The sequence below is a fragment of the Suricata suricatta genome, chromosome 8 (genome assembly GCF_006229205.1).
Source record: "Suricata suricatta isolate VVHF042 chromosome 8, meerkat_22Aug2017_6uvM2_HiC, whole genome shotgun sequence".
NCBI classification, from domain to species: domain Eukaryota; kingdom Metazoa; phylum Chordata; class Mammalia; order Carnivora; family Herpestidae; genus Suricata; species Suricata suricatta.
Genome location: NC_043707.1, coordinates 28,146,192 through 28,162,205, shown reverse-complemented (window position 1 = coordinate 28,162,205; position 16,014 = coordinate 28,146,192). Strand labels below are relative to the sequence as shown.

The 16,014-nt window shown below is 57.6% G+C and overlaps 1 protein-coding gene across 3 annotated transcripts in view; it reads left to right on the top strand.

Moving 5' to 3' along the window:
* CLIP2 (CAP-Gly domain containing linker protein 2) overlaps window positions 1-14,346 on the top strand; it is a 52,987-nt gene extending 38,641 nt beyond the window's left edge. The window contains exons 9-17 of one of the 3 annotated variants that reach the window (XM_029947004.1): window positions 108-212; window positions 1,975-2,907; window positions 4,961-5,018; window positions 6,032-6,115; window positions 7,009-7,165; window positions 8,671-8,830; window positions 10,295-10,477; window positions 10,761-10,823; window positions 12,463-14,346. In XM_029947004.1, coding sequence (XP_029802864.1) covers window positions 108-212; window positions 1,975-2,907; window positions 4,961-5,018; window positions 6,032-6,115; window positions 7,009-7,165; window positions 8,671-8,830; window positions 10,295-10,477; window positions 10,761-10,823; window positions 12,463-12,474 — 1,755 coding nt within the window. In that variant the 3' untranslated portion in view covers window positions 12,475-14,346. The remainder of the gene's footprint in view (window positions 1-107; window positions 213-1,974; window positions 2,908-4,960; window positions 5,019-6,031; window positions 6,116-7,008; window positions 7,166-8,670; window positions 8,831-10,294; window positions 10,478-10,760; window positions 10,824-12,462) is intronic. The other 2 variants (XM_029947005.1, XM_029947006.1) reach the window with 2 other exon arrangements.
* The last annotated feature ends 1,668 nt before the right edge of the window (window positions 14,347-16,014 follow it).

The window sequence follows — 16,014 nt, the reverse complement described above, 5'->3', positions numbered from 1 at the left end:
GATGACACCACCTCTCTCTCTCTCTGTCTCTCTCTCTCTTCCTCCGGCTTCCTCTGCCCTGTACTCTCTCCCCTGGCCCGCCTCCCCACCCGCCCCGGGCGGACCAGACCCAGACGCAGCTGGAGCACGCGCGCATTGGGGAGCTGGAGCAGAGCCTGCTACTGGAGAAGGCGCAGGCCGAGCGGCTGCTCCGGGAATTGGCCGACAACAGGGTAACGCCGCCCGCCGGCCCCGCCAGCGCCTCTGCCCCTCACGCCTCCTTCAGCTTTCCCGTTTTATTTTTTCCTCTGTCTTTGGCTGCTTTCCTCGGTATTTTTTTTCTTTTGCCTTTTGAGCCCCTTCTAGGAGGGAAGTCGAGGCCTAGGGACGCTTCTGCCCCACTGCCATGGGACATCTGGCTGGGGAGGAGGGGGTCTCGACTGTCCGGGACTCTGTGCCCCAGCTCCGGGTCCCGCTGGCTGGGACTGTCCTGTGAGACCCGCCCCTTCCCATGCACTGCCACAACAAGGCTTTGTCATGTTCTGAAATGGGGTGCCTCTTGGGAGCATCTTGCCCCTTACACGGGCAGGTACAGTGGCCATCTATCCAAGCCTCCCTTCTCCCCAGGCTAGGGAGGCTGAGGCAGGCAGAAGGTCAGGGGGCTACAGATCTAAGTTTCTCTAGCCTAGGGGATCTTTTTTTAAAAATGTTTGTTTATTTTTGAGAGGGAGGGAGGGGGGATCCGAAGCAGGCTCTGCGCTGACAGCAGTGAGTCCGATGCAGCACTCGAACTCACAAACCTTGAGATCATTCATGACCTGAGCCGAAATCAGATGCTTAACCGCTTAAGCCACCCAGGCGCCCCTAATGGATCCTAATGATGGTGGCAGGAGGCACCACCAGAAGGACCTGGAGCTTTGGGGGAGTGGGAGTGGGAGTGTCCCTAGGGCATAAGATTCTGTGTCAGGTCCATGGAGGGTCTGTTGAGATACAGTAGACCAGAGAAATCTCTGCTGGGGCAGAGGGTAGGTCCTGCCAAGTCCCAGGTCTGGGTTCTGGGCCCAGCTGGCCCCTCGATGCCCGCCATATCCATCCCAGGGCCGGCCCCCTGTGCAGCCACACACATGCAAACAGCCAGCTAGCAGTGATTGGTTCAGACCGTCTGAGCAGGGTGGGCTGTGGGGCGAGCTACGGTCAGTTTCTGCAGGTCAGTCTCAGCACACGAATGTGAGCATGTGGGCGGGGGGGGGGGGGGGGGAATCTGGGGATACCCAGGGGTCCCTTTGCACACCCTAGACGTTGTTGGGTGTCTGTATGTGCAGGTACACATGTGTGCCTGGAGGCTGCTTGCAGAAACCCACCCCACGAGGCTGGCAGGCCAGAGCCCTTCACACTGTGGCACCTTGGTCTAGGGTTCAACCTGGTCCTAGAAACAAAAACAGATTTATTGAGCTAAAGGTCGACCTCAGAAGCAGTTTTCTTTTCAGTTAGCAAAAGGCTTAAAACATGGCAATGTCTCCTTTCCAAATCCACGACCATTGTCGTGATTCACGGGGGTTTTTGGAGGATGGAGCCTCTGATCTCAGTTTTCCATCAGGAGAGGGATCTGAAAGCATTCATTTTATCCTGCCTCAGGCATTAAACCAGACCCTTCTCTGGCCAGCCCCTCTGTGAATCGACCCTGTCTGGCTGGGGGACCCTCCTAGCACCAAATAATGCAAAATTCCCTCTTGAAGAAAGCCAGAACCTCAGATAAGTGGTTTCTTTTAACACTGATCTGTCCCAAACCACTGAGGGTGGCGGGGACAGTCCAGTCCCTGAATCCCTGGGCCACAAGCCCAGGGAGTGTTTCTGGAGGCTGGGGGGAGCGGCGCCCAGGCGGGGTGGTCACCCTTCCCTTCCACAAACATCCCCCACGGGGCTGGGGTCCGCCCTCACTCGGGCCCCTGGCCTGCCCACCGCCCGCTGACCTCAGTCTCCCTCTCTCCCTGGTAGCTGACCACGGTGGCCGAGAAGTCGCGTGTACTTCAGCTGGAGGAGGAGCTGAGCCTCCGGCGTGGCGAGATCGAGGAGCTGCAGCACTGCCTGCTGCACTCGGGCCCGCCCCCCGCCGACCACCCCGAGGCCGCCGAGACCCTGCGGCTGCGGGAGCGGCTACTGTCGGCCAGCAAGGAGCACCAGAGGGAGAGCGGCATGCTGCGGGACAAATACGAGAAGGCCCTGCGGGCCTACCAGACGGAGGTGGAGAAGCTCCGAGCGGCCAACGAGAAGTACGCGCAGGAGGTGGTGGACCTCAAGGCCAAGGTGCAGCAGGCCACCAGCGAGAACATGGGGCTCATGGACAACTGGAAGTCCAAGCTGGACTCGCTGGCCTCGGACCACCAGAAGTCCCTGGAGGACCTCAAGGCCACGCTGAACTCGGGCCCGGGGGCCCAGCCCAAGGAGCTCGGGGAGCTGAAGGCTGTGATGGAGGGCCAGCTGGAGCACCAGCTGGAGCTGGGCAACCTGCGAGCCAAGCACGACATCGAGACCGCCATGCACATCAAGGAGAAGGAGGGGCTGCGGCAGAAGCTTCGGGAGGCCCAGGAGGAGCTGGCGGGGCTGCGGCAGCACTGGCAGGCCCAGCTGGAGGCGCAGGCCAGCCAGCACCGGCTGGAGCTGCAGGAGGCCCAGGACCAGCGCCGTGATGCCGAGCTGCGGGTGCACGAGCTGGAGAAGCTGGACGTGGAGTACCGGGGCCAAGCGCAGGCCATCGAGTTCCTCAAGGAGCAGATCTCCTTGGCCGAGAAGAAGATGCTGGACCACGAGCTGCTCCAGCGGTCGGAAGCCCAGAGCAAGCAGGAGGCCGAGAGGCTGCGGGAGAGGCTTCTGGTGGCCGAAAACAGACTGCAGGCCGTCGAGTCCTTGCGTTCATCCCAGCACAGCAACGTAGGCAGCCGCCTCTCCTGCTGGAGGAGGGGGTGGGGCAGGGCCCAGGGTTGTGGGGAGCACCCCCTCTGGGAATTGGCTGACCCCTTCTTCCCAGCCAGGCCCAGGCGAGAACAGAGGGCTCAGCTCCCCTGCATGCCTCTGTCAGTAGCGCAGGGTGGCCATGGGAACCCGAGGGGGCTAGAGCTGACCTGGCTGGGTCCCCACAGCCCAGGCCTGGGGACAGCTGTGTACCTCGGCGCGGAGCCTGCACAGAGCACAGGGGTTCCCTCTGGATCCCCAGGCCCCTGCTGCTCCCAGATGTGTCCTACCGTGCAGGCTCCCGGACCTTCCCCAGGTGCCAGACCCAGGAGCTCTGGGGGGCTTGTGTGGCATGTAGGGCGAGCTCTGCCTCTCCCCAAGGGGCGGTGTCCCATCTCCACCTGAGTGCTGACCCTCTTGCCAGTCCTTATGAGCCTGAGCAGCTGTCCAGCGGCCATGGCGTAGGGGTCTCCAGAGTGAGCGCTGCAGGGTAGAGGGCCGTAGCCCGGGAGGGGCCGCCGCTAGCAGGATCAGTTCTGCTCCAGACCTCCAAGGCCTTCATACATCTAGCGCATCTTCAGCTCAGCAGGCTGGGGAGGCTGAGGCCCTGGATAGCATGGGCTGTGTCCACTCCAGCCAGGAAAGGCCTTTTGAGTGGCCCTGGGCACCAAATCAGGATCAACATTGCCTTTTCTCACCTTAACTCTTGCAAGGTCAGTGTTGGCTCTGTTTCACAGATGAGCAGCCCGAGGCTGAGACAGAGAAGCTCTCCCAGGGTTTCCTGCCCACCAGAGGCAGAGAGGCAGAGTCAAGTCCAGCCCAGCTGCTGAAGGGCCGACAGAGGGTTCCGGGATGACAAAAGTCAAACCCTATGTGAAGGACCGCTAGCAGCATGAGCACTGCCTTTATACGTATGGGCCCTGGGCCTTCTCGAGCTCCTGATCCCCTTCGTGCATTTAAACTCACATCCCAGCAATAAGGAAGGGTTTGGAGCTTCAAGGAACAGGATACCTTTTTCATAAAGCGAGCACTGCCTGCATCCTGGCTTGCCCTCCCACGGTGGCAGCTTTTCTGTCCCCTTCCTCCCAGGGAGGGACAATTTTTTACCAAGTGCGACTCCAGGACCCTGGGCAGAGTCGGAGTAGCTTGTGTGCACACGGCCTTATCGCCTTCTCAGAGCAGGGGCAGTCAGGCCTGGGAGCCCAGGACCGGACTCCCTTAGCAGAGGGGGTTTTGGACTGCTGTGGTTCCCAAGGCCAGCCCCCTTCACCCCCAGTCACAAACCTGAGGCCAAGGAGTGGGCGGTGACCTCCTGTCTCTTGATTTCTACACATGGGCCTCGGCCAGGACCATGTGACTCCCAGATACAGAGATTTCAGTGCAGGGACAACCGGCTGAGACTTAAAAAGGGGCTTGGGATGTATGAGCAGAAGTATGAGCAGCAGGTTGATGGAGGTGACTACCTGCTCAGCTCGGGGCTGCCCTGGTCTGGAGAATTAGACTGGCTAACTGCAGGCTCGGAGGACGGCCCGCTCGGGCAGGAGGCTGAAAACTTTCTTCCAAGAAGCCGTGGGGAGCCTGTTAATGTTTGCCATTCAGGTTTTTTTTTTCTTAATTGATCTTTTCTTCTGTGGGTTCTGGGCTTATTATTAAAAAGCAGTAGCATTTATTGAAGCTGCCCTGGGCAGGCCGATGCTTCTTTTATGGATGGAAACCAAGGCTGGGATTTTGCCTCTGGATGGTGGTGGAAACAGACTTCCCAGGCCTAATGTCTGTGGGCCTCCCAGGGAAGGAGACATCTGTTTGGTATAACAGAGGAAGGTGTGGGAGGTGTTCCCATGGAAGCCACACAAACTTCGGGGGCGCTGGGGGCCAGCGCAGGGTCCTCTGGTGCCAGGGAGGCAGGATCGAGAACGTCTCTGCCCCTTGCCACCGTACCAAGTCCCTGAGAGCCACCCTGTACAGGGGTGAGGTGGGCCGGCTGGGGCAGGGGCGGGGGCCGCATGCCCCCCTTACCAGGCTCTTCTTTCAGATGATCGAGTCCAACGACATTTCAGGGGAGAAGGTCAGGATGAAGGAGACTGTAGAGGGTGAGTGGCCACTGGGCTGGGCGGGACCCTGGGCTTTCGGTTTCCCATCGACTACCCACCCGCTGCTCGCCAGGGGAGAGGCAGTGCTGCGGCTTATTAAGTGTCAGGCTTTGTGCTAAGCTGCATGTGACTCGTGGAGTTTTCACTTTATTTTTTAAATCGGAGTAAACTTCAGATGGTCCAAAGGGCGTTGTCTGGCAAAGGATCCCCCGTTGCTGGAGTTCCCTCCCAAAAGGCACCATGTTGGCCAACTTAGGGTTACTTTCCAGACACATGTACACACGTCCAAACCTGCGGGCAACTGACGGAACCACGCCTCCCCGCTGTCCGGCCCCTTTCTCCTTTCTGTTGAATGATGCGTCTTGGAGGGGCATCTGGGGGGCTCAGTCGGTTAAGCGCCTGACTCTTGGTTTCAGCTCAAGTCATGACCTCATGGTTCAGGAGATAAAGCCCCACATCAGGCTCTGTCCTGACCGCGTGGAGCCTGCTTGGGACTCTCTGTCTCCCTCTCATTCTGCCCCTTCCTCGCTCGTGTGTGTGAGCACCTGCACACACTCTCTCTCGCTCTCTCTCAAAATGAGTAAACTTTAGAACAAAAATAGGAACAGCTCATTTAGTTCCATAAGAACTAAAACCGGATGGGTGTTTTTATTGGGATTACATTAAATTTATAAAGTAACGTACAGAAATTTAACGTTTCTCGCACTTTCTGTAGGCTCTCGTTTTTAGCACGGTTCTCGGGCCATCCCATATGGAACACACACGATGGGGGAACATGGCTGCCAGTATTCCAATGTTTCACTCAAGGAAACTGAGACCCCAAGAGTTAAGCGGCCCGAAACCACACAGTGTGGGAGTCTCTTCTCAGAGCGGGTGACCCGGAGAGAGGGCTGGTGTGGGGAAGCATTTGGACCCTGGAGGGTGCATGTGGCCTCGTTTTAGGGCTCCTGAGGGAAGGCCACCCCCTCACCCACTGCACATTGAAGGCCCCTTGTCTCTGCCTTCTCCCCTAGGCCTGCAGGACAAGCTGAACAAGAGGGACAAAGAGGTAGCCGCCTTGATGTCCCAGACCGAGATGCTCAGGGCCCAAGTAAGTGGTAAGTCTCCTTCCTGCAGGGTGCCCCGAGAAGGCACCACGGGCCAGACCCCACCACGCTGTGCACCTGAGCAGCAGCGAGGGGTCGGGGGCCCCACACTACCCGTCAGATAACCAAGGACCCGGCTGCCATCTTTCCCGAGAGCCACCTCTCTCTAACTCCCCCGGGTTTCTTTCTGGCCTCGAGGACCTTTTCATAAGTCACAAAGACACAGCGTAGCCACCGCTCCCCAGGGTCTTTTTAGATGAAATGCCAGGATTTCAGATTCCTGGGAAAGGATGCCGGCCACCACAGGGAACAAGACACGGAGGACACGAGGACAGAGCGGGGAGCCCGGGGAGAGGCAGGGGGTCTGGGATTTGTGATTCCGTGAACTGGCCGTACTTCTCATCCGCCAGAATGCCAGTGGTGGTGTCCACCAGACAGCCCCCCTCCACCCCTCCAGGGGACGGGTCCCACCCCCACTTCTGTCCAGTTCCCACCACATTCACGTGGCCTAATTGATCCCGGCAGAGGTCAGGTGACATCAAACCCCTCAGAGGCAAAGGTGAAGAATTTGCTTTCCTTGGTCCGGGATACGGTGTGGGATGCGGTGTGGGTGTGGTGTGAAAGCCCAGGCCAGGAGAGGACTGACCACTTCCTGCCCCCGACAGGCCTGCAGGGCTGTGCCTGGGGCTCTGGCCTGCTTTGTGCAAGCTGTTCTCTCAGCCCTCTGCCACCTGGCTCTGCGGGACAAGGGGGACCTGCCTGGCTGAGGGCATCAGTGCGGTCCCCTTGAAGAGGCCGGCTCCCTGCCTGGGCCGTCGCTCTGCCCCCCACCCCCACTGTGGGCGGGACAGATTCCCATGGCCATCCTGCCCCTCTCTCTGCTTTCCCTGCCGGCTGACCCTTAGCACTGGAGACCAAGTGCAAGGCGGGAGAGAAGAAGGTGGATGCCCTCCAGAAGGAGAAGCGGCGCCTAGAGGCCGAGCTGGAAGCCGTGTCCCGCAAGACCCACGACGCCTCGGGCCAGCTGGTCCTCATCAGCCAGGAGCTGCTCAGGAAGGAGCGGTGAGGCGGCCGCAGAGAGGTGGGGCAGGCGGGGCGGGTGGCATGGTGCCCGGCATCCCTGGTGACCGCCGTGTTCCTCCGCTAAGCTCAGATGAAGCTGCAGAATCCTTCTCAACACGGATCTCCAGGCAGAGCCTGTAGGGAAGCTTAGTGGTTCCCAAGCTTGGTCTCTGGGGTCCCTGTAAATGTTAACAATGAGGAGGGTTCCCAAACAGCTTCTGCTTATTTATTCTGTATTTACCATATCATCAACGAAAACAGAAACTTAGAACTATTTCTTAATCCATTGAAAAATTATAACAAGCTGGGGCACCTGGGGAGATTGAGCGTCGACTCTTGGTTTCAGCTCAGGTCATGATCTCAGGATCCATGAGTTCGAACCCTGCGTTGGGCTCTGTACTGGTAGCATGCAGCCTGCTTGGGAGTCTCTCTCTGCCCCTCCCCCACTTATTCTGTCTCTTAAAATAAATAAATAAACTTTGGTTATAACAAACAGGGGGCACCTGGGTGGCTCAGTCGGTTAAGCATCTGACTTTGGCTCATGATATCACAGTTCATGAGTTCAAGTCCCATGTCAGGCTCTGTCCTGATAGCATGGAACCTGGAGTCCATTTTGATTTCTGTGCCTCCCTCTCTCTGTCTGCCCTTCCCCAACCCCTACTCTCTCTTTTCCTCTCTCAAAAATAAATATTTTAAAAAATTTAAAAATAATTAAAAAAACAAAATCTTAGAAAGTCAAAAAAACAATGTCTTACTATATGAGCTCTCTTTGATGAATGCTTTGATTTTTATTTTTTTTAATGTTTTATTTATTTTTGAGAGACAGACACAGCACGAGCAGGGGAGGGTCAGAGAGAAAGGGAAACACAGAATCCGAAGCAGGTTCCAGGCTCCAAGCTAGCTGTCAACACAGAGCCTGACACGGGGCTCGAACCCATGAGCCGTGAGATCATGACTTGAGCTGAAGTCAGACACTTAACCGACTGAGCCACCAGGCGCCCCTTGTTTTTTTTTTTAATTAAACATTGTTCTCTCTTTATCTTAATACTTATTTTATATACTTATTTTGAGAGAGAGAGAGTGCATGTGTGCATGTGAGCAGGAAAGGGGTGGGGAAAGAGAGAGAAAGAATCCCAAGCAGGCTCTGTCCGTGCTGTCAGAACAGAGTTGGGTGTGGGGCTCAATCCCACAAACCATGAGATCATGACCTGAGTCGAAATCAAGAGTCAGACACAACACTTAATTGACTGAGCCACCTAGGCGCCCCTCTTCTCTTTTTTGAAAACTTGGAAAACATTCTAGAAAAGGCCCAGTGCTCTTGACCATCCCATCCCCAGATGGCCCCTTGGTTCCATGCCTCATGTCTCCACTGCGGCCCCTCCCGGCACAGGTGCTGTGTGCCTGTCAGGGCGGCCCGCCTGCAGGCACCCGGCAAATCTCCCGACGGTGGGGACAGAGGGCCAGGGCTCACTAGCTTTTCTGTGCCCCCCGCCGGCCCCTGCCAGGAGCCTGAACGAACTTCGAGTGTTGCTGCTGGAGGCTAATCGCCACTCGCCAGGGCCTGAGAGGGACCTGAGCCGCGAGGTGCACAAGGCTGAGTGGCGGATCAAGGAGCAGAAACTCAAGGATGACATCCGGGGCCTGCGAGAAAAGCTGACTGGGCTGGTATGTGAACCAAGGGGTGGCCTGGGGATGGAGGCACGGCAGGGTGGGCTGGGGCTGCCATGGCCGTATGACTGGCAGCCTCCTAGAGCCAAGTCACAGGGAAGGTTCAAAACATCCTAGAATCACAGGCAAGGTCAGCGACATAGCTAGTGGAGGGGCTGTGGGTGACCCGTTTGCAGACATGGTGGCCGGCCATGTGATCATCTGGGTGACACAGGGCAACGGAAGTCTTCCGGAGAACTTGAGCTTGTCCAGAACTAGGATGGACGACTGCAGAGTGAGCTCCCCGTCCAGGGAAGGAATCAAGCCAGAAACCAGCTCCTTGCTCAGGTTTTGCAGTGGGGATTCACACATCAGTCTAAGGAGGAAGATGGGTATATCAAAGCACCTTCTAACCCTGGTTGCCGGGCTCAGTCAGTTCCAGGGTATGGACAGGACCTGTGTGGGAAGTCAGGCTGCTATCATGGGAAGTGTCCCCAAGCCCGTCACCGCCCTCCCACTCAGCCGCGTGGGCTTGGCCCTTGGAGGAGACAGAGGAAGGGAGGTCTCAAGGGCAGGGCAGGACGCGCCCACAGCTGTGGGGGCCCGTAGGGTCAAGGGGTAAGGTCACTCATTCCCCCCCAATCCTGGCGGGTCTAGCCAGCAGGTGGGATTACAGGGCCCTTTGGGGTCATTGTGACTCTGTGAGCCTGGGCATAACTCAGGAGCAGACAAGACCCTGGGGCTGGCAGACTTCAAAGTTGTGACCCTCTGAGCTTCTCCCTGAGCCTCATGGAGGGGGCACTGCTGTTCTGGCTCCTCTCCGTGGGGAACAGGGGGGTCGTGTCTACATGGTCGTGGGAAGCTCCCCTTCCCCCGGGGCAGCCTCTCCCGTGTCTCCCTGAGCTGTGGCCCGTGCCACGGGAGGACTAGGGAAGGGCTTGGTGGCTAGAAAACCCCCAGCGTGAGGGAGTTTTAGGTAGAGGATCAGAGTGGAGCAGAAGGATCTGGAAGCACATGGCCCAGGGGCAGTTTGTGTGGGAGCAAGGAGGCTGGCAGGTGTTCTCTCCAGGCACGGTGCTGGGCAGGTGTCAGTTGTGGATGACAAGGGAGCTGAACACGACAAATGTCCTGCTGGGGGGGGGAGGGCTAGGGGGAGTGAAGGGAAGGGACCCATATAAAGACAGTGGTGGGGGGGAAGTAGGGGCCACAAGGAGGAGAGAAGGGAGGGGGTCCTGCGTTTCAGGACTTGGAGAATGTGACGCATCTGACAGCCTGGGAATTCGGGGCAGGGGACAAAGGATAGTTCAGTGGGGGCCCTCGAGCGAGGGAAGAAGGCCTAATGCAGAGAACAGGGGGGCCAGGAGAGTTTCCTGCTTGGAGGAGGGGCCGCCTTCCCCCTGGCATACATGTGCGGGTACACATGCGCGCGCATGCGTGCGCACGGTCACGTGCACACTCTCCCTCTGCCCCTGCTGCTGCCAGGACAAAGAGAAGTCCCTGTCGGACCAGAGGCGCTACTCGCTCATTGACCCGTCCTCGGCGCCTGAGCTCCTGCGGCTGCAGCACCAGCTCATGAGCACGGAGGACGCACTGCGGGACGCGCTGGACCAGGCTCAGCAGGTGGAGAAGCTCATGGAGGCCATGAGGGGCCCCGACAAGTCCCAGGTAAGCCATGGGCCAGGGCGGGGCTGACCCAGTGGCCAGCATGGGGCACTGACCTCGGGAAGCATGGCCTTGTCCTCTGGAAGTCCCAGCCCCAGGGTACATGGTTGATCTTGGGGAGTTCAGACTAAAATGGGGGTGCAGCCTTGCCTGTGAGCCTTGGTCCCCCCCCCCATTCTGGAGAGCCTCTGAGGGCCCATGGGGGGAAGACATCGCCGCCTAGTGGCCAAACTAGGTACTGCTTCCTGGTGCATCTCAGTCAGCATCTGCGGACGACTCTTAACAGGCAGGCAGCAGTTCCGGATCTGCCAATGGCATCCACCAGCAAGACAAGGCCCACAAGCAAGAGGTAAGGGGCACCCTGGGCTGAGGGGAGACATCCTGCCACACCCACGGTCCTTCCGTCCTGGCTGACTTCTCTGGATAAAAATACCCACACAAAGCCACCAAAACGACAACGGTGCATTCTTTTTTTGTTTTATTTTTGAGAGAGAGAGAGAGACAGTGTGAGCAGGGGAGGGGCAGAGAGAGAGGGAGACACAGAATCTGAAGCAGGCTCCAGGCTCTGAGCTGTCAGCACAGACGCGGGGCTCGAACCCACAAACTGCGAGATCATGACGTGAGCCGAAGCCAGATGCTCAACCGACTGAGTCCCCCAGGCGCCCCAGGTGCATTCCTGCCAGAGCCGTCACAGTCGTGGCGCTCACGGGGTGTGGCCGGTGCCATCACACCTGGCTTGGCCATTGTCTGTCTTTTAACCTCGTGTCTCTTTATTTTTAAACTTAAAGTTACAAACGTGTCTACTGGGAAACATTTGGGGGGGAACCCCAAAAGAGATAAGGAAGATAGTTACCCATAGCCCTCCTACCCAGAGGTGACCAGGGTTGACATTGTTAAATAACCCTCTTTTTTTTTAACATTTTTATTTTTTTTCATAATATTTTATTGTCAAATTGATTTCCATACAACACCCAGTGCTCTACCCCTCAAGTGCCCTCCTCCATCACCACCTCTTTTCCTCCCTCCCCCTTTCCCTTCAACCCTCAGTTCATTTTCAGTATTCAATAGTCTCTCAAGTTTTGCATCCCTCTCTCCCCAACTCTGTTTCCCTCTTCCCCTCCCCCTGGTCCTCCATTAGGTTTCTCCTATTCTCCTGTTAGACCTATGAGTGCAAACATATGGTATCTATCCTTCTCTGCCTGGCTTACTTCGCTCAGCATGACACCCTCGAGGTCCATCCACTTTCCTACAAATGGCCATATGTCATTCCCTCTCATTGCCATGTAGTACTCCATCGTGTATATATACCACATCTTCTTGATCCATTCGTCAGGTGATGGACGTTTAGGCTCTTTCCATGTTTTGGCTATTGTTGACATTGCTGCTATGAACATTGGGGTACATGTGCTCCTATGCATCAGCATTCCTGTAATTGATAACCCTCTTAAACTTTCCAGTGTGAGTGTGTGTGTGTGTGTGTGTGTACATGCCCAGTCAGTCCTCATTATTCACAGATTCCTTATTTGCAAACCTACCTCCCTGATAGAATTTGTGACCCCAGAACCATACTCCGGGTACGTGGGTGGTGATTCATGGACGTGTGCAAAGTGGAGAAAAAATTGAGTCACCTGATGGGCGCATTCCCAGCTGAGATCCCACAGGGCAATGCTCTGCCGCCCTGTTCCTGCTCTCAAAAGTCAACAGGTGTCCTTGACATGGTCTACTTTGTGCCACGTTGGTCACATTTTTGTGCACATGGGCACTCAGTCTTCTTTGTGAAACCCATCTGCTCTCATCCCTGCCTCTAAGCTGCTCCTACCCTACCTCCCGTCTCACCACAGCCCAGACACCACACAGTGACCTTTCCTGCCCCAGGGCCTTTGCATGTGCTGTCCTTGGTAGCTGGCACAAGTGGGCTCTCAAACAGCCCACGCCACTCCCTTCACTATCCGAGAGACATTTGCTGATCAAGGCCTTGCTTTCCCTAGGAGAAGCACTGACCCTGAGGGACACCGTGGAGCAGCCGAGTCCACAGCAGAGCCCCTCCGGCCTGCCCTGGCAGCGCCCCCTCCAGGCAGGGGCCAGGACTGTCACTTCGGAGACAAGAACAGTGTTTGTAACAATAACGTGCCCACTGCCGCGGACAATCCCCCACCCCAACCCCCCTGCCGGACTGGGAGGCTTACTCAAGCACCACCTTCCACAGCAACGGTACAGTCCTGGCCTGGACCTCGGGATGCCCCGGCTGTTTCTGGAGTTTGGGGAGGCTGAGGCGATTCAGCCAGGCCCCTCTCAAGCTGCCCCGATGACCATCTTGGCACCCCGGGCATGTCCCCACCCTCCCTTTCTTCTCCTCCTTCTCCCGGGTTCCCCTAAAACCCCAGAGAGCCATTGTCCCGGGATAGGGTCAGAGGGGGCCCAGCCAGGCACCAAGGACAGCAGGCCAGGCCTCAGAAGCCGGGGTGGGGACCCCCTTTTCTGCAGCCACTTCCAGGCATAGCCAGTCCCCAGGCTTCTTGTCCCCACATGCTGAGCCTTCTTAAACAGTGGTACAAGACCTGTCAGCCCGTCTGCCCGGTGAGGCCCGGGCTCAAGGTGTTGGGGGGCAAGGTCTTTCTCCCCCGACCCCCAACACTGTCTCTCATACATAGCTCCAAGCTGCTGGCCAGAGGGTAGCCGCCAAGGCCAGGAGCCACAGTATTAGGAAAGTTTGGAAGCCCCTCTCCCCCTGCCCCATGGACCTGGCTTGGAGCAGGGGCAGGGCGGCTGCAGGGGGACCCAGAGCCAGGGCTCCGCGTTTTGAGTGGTCAGTAACATGTCTTCTAGGTTGACTAGATGTCCCAGAGCTGGGCCTGTGCCCTGCAGAAACGCCCACGCAGGCTCATGCAGCCACTGACCCTTGGCACAGGCACAGAGGGAAGGCGCGTGCACACGCAGTCTTGGGGGTGGGGCACTTGGGGTCAGCCTCGCTCGGGGGGCACACTCCTAGCACTGAGCCCCAGGTCCAGCAGCCCCGCACCCTGCAAAGGTTCCTGCAACCTGGCCGTGGGCATACACACCCAGGCACACGTGGGGGAGTGTGCAGGGACGTGTGTGCCACGCACTTGCATCAGAATGCACATGCTCATCTCCTGTAGCCAAGAAAAGAGCCCAAGGGATGTTGACGACAGGACAAAATCTAACCACCTCTCCCCTCTGCCTCTCGAGTCTGGCGGAGCTTCTCCAGACCCGTGTGGAGCAGGAAAAGCCAGTTTTGAAAAGCCTTTAGATCTGGAGGGCCTGCAGGTTACTGCCTTGTGCCTGCCTCCACCTCCCCCAGCTCAGGGGGAGTTTTCTTTCGGGGTCCTCCCCTGCCAGGGGCTCACGGAAACCTGACACCCCGAAATGCACCAGGATGGGTCTGCAGACCGTGGCCTTTGGGTGCTCCCAGCACAGATGCGTGTGGTTCCCATCCTTGCCCAAACGCAGCCCATCCTGGGGGGGGCAGCCAGTTCATCCCATCAGCCCCCCCCCACTGGCTTCCGGTAGCTCACGCATGCGGTTTCATTAACAGTCTAGAAGCGATGCTTTAGTGGCCTAACCCAGAGTCGAATACTACTTTTTCCAGCAAAATCTGGCAGCTCCCCCTGCCTACAGGAGGCACTGATTAGTCTACTAACAGCCAAAGGCCCATACCAGGGGGGCTGAGCCCCTCAGGTGGCTGGCAAGTGGCACATAGGCCATTTGCCCACAAGCGTCTCCGCCTGTCTGGTGTGGGCTCAGCCGTGCCCCGTCCCTGAGCCCTCCCCCATCCCTGCCCTCCCCAAAGTGGAATTGTTGAAGTGTGGCGAGTCTGTGCTCGAGACAATAAAGCTTGTGACTGAGGTCTAGGACCTTTGTTGTCTGCTTTTCTCTGTGGGCACCCCACCGCATGCCAGGAGTTGATATGAGACCTGTTAGCTGCCAACTAATTCTTACTCAGTTGTGAATGGCTGATGAGGGCCTCAGAGGGCCTGGAATTAAGTACAGGAGACTGGACCTGGTCTTGTCCAAATAGCAGGAGCCCAGCAGGGACAGGCCAAGCACGACAGATAGGGCAGCAGGAGGGGTGACCTGGCAAGGCTGCGGGGAGGGCCGGGGGGGGAGGGGAGGGCTGGATTTGAATCTGTTGGAAGTATGACTGGGCCCAAAAGGAAAAAGCCGAAAAATCCCTGATGTGCAAAATGATGAATGCGAATCCCGTGACTTCGGTGAGAACACAGAGCCTCAGTGAGCAGACTCGATCTCCTGCAGCCAGCTTTCGAGGGACAAATGAACACTCAAGGTTTCCCAAGCGCTGTAGTCTTTTCCAGGCTTCGCAGGAGACTTTAGCTCCTGGGAGACCAGATGTGGCCCTTGGGGTTAACAGCTGAAGTCTGGAAGATTCGTGCGGTCTCCCGGGTGCTCCATCAGCACAGAGGGAGGACATCCTCGGATGAAGAGCTGGAAGGGGGCCGTGTGGCCAGGGCTGAGGGAACCCACAGGGCCCATCGTTTCCCCCAAAGGGGCAGAGCAAAGGAGCTGTGAGTGGAGCCAAAAACTGCAGCTGTGGAGGGGACCCCACCCCAGGCACTGCGATCCAGGTGAGCAGGAGCTGGCGGTAATGAACCCAACCCCGACCCCGAGCAAGGCAGCCTGTCGGAGGGTCAGAGACCCGCGCCTGAGCGCACAGAACTGACCTTACCAGCCCAGCGTTTGGAGATTCGAAGAGCTCCTGCAAACAGGATTCTCTCCTCTCCAGGCTTCACAAACACCACTGTGACTTCTGAGGAAATCACAGGAAATTTCAGAGGAGAAACCTCCGGTCCTAAGGAAAAACATGCTGAGGGCACAGCGGAAGTAAGTGACGTACAAGGTGGAGAGCAGAGCTCGGGTCGGCGGAAACGCAGGGGGCCACCGCTGCAACCAGGACGGTGACGGATGTGGATGAGGGCAGGTGATCACTCCAGATGACGCGTTCCAGAAAATGAGTGCCACTGGGGTCTTCCACACGCGGGATGAAGCCGACCAGGCTGCTGGCAACAATCGAGACAGACAGGAGGGCTGTGGGCCAGGCGCCCAAGTCACCCACGAATTAGGTGAGTAACCAGGAGTGGAAAACAGTAATGAGGAGAAGAGGGTGCTCCACCTGGAGACCATGGATCTTAAAGAAATGGGGGATAGGAATGGGGGTAAAGAACAAGGACACAAACCTTGCATCCCCGATCCTGAAATAGGCAGGGTGTGAGAACACAGAGGCCCCATCAGAGAGGACGTCAAGAAAGGATATCCCCAGGCAAGGACCGGGGTCAAAGCGAAGAGAGGGAAGAAGTGGCCCAGTAGAGGCTGGGGCAGGAGATGAGGCTCATGAAGGAGTGGGAGTTTCCCAGGACACAGGGAGGGTCTGGGGAGAGGGGGCAGGGGTAAACAGAGGGCACTGCCTTGGGCGGGCATGGCAGGACAGTGATGACAAGGAGAGGGGAGATGGGTAGTGGCAAAAGTGAGCGACCACAGTAAGTGCCGGAAAAACACCTGCTGAATCA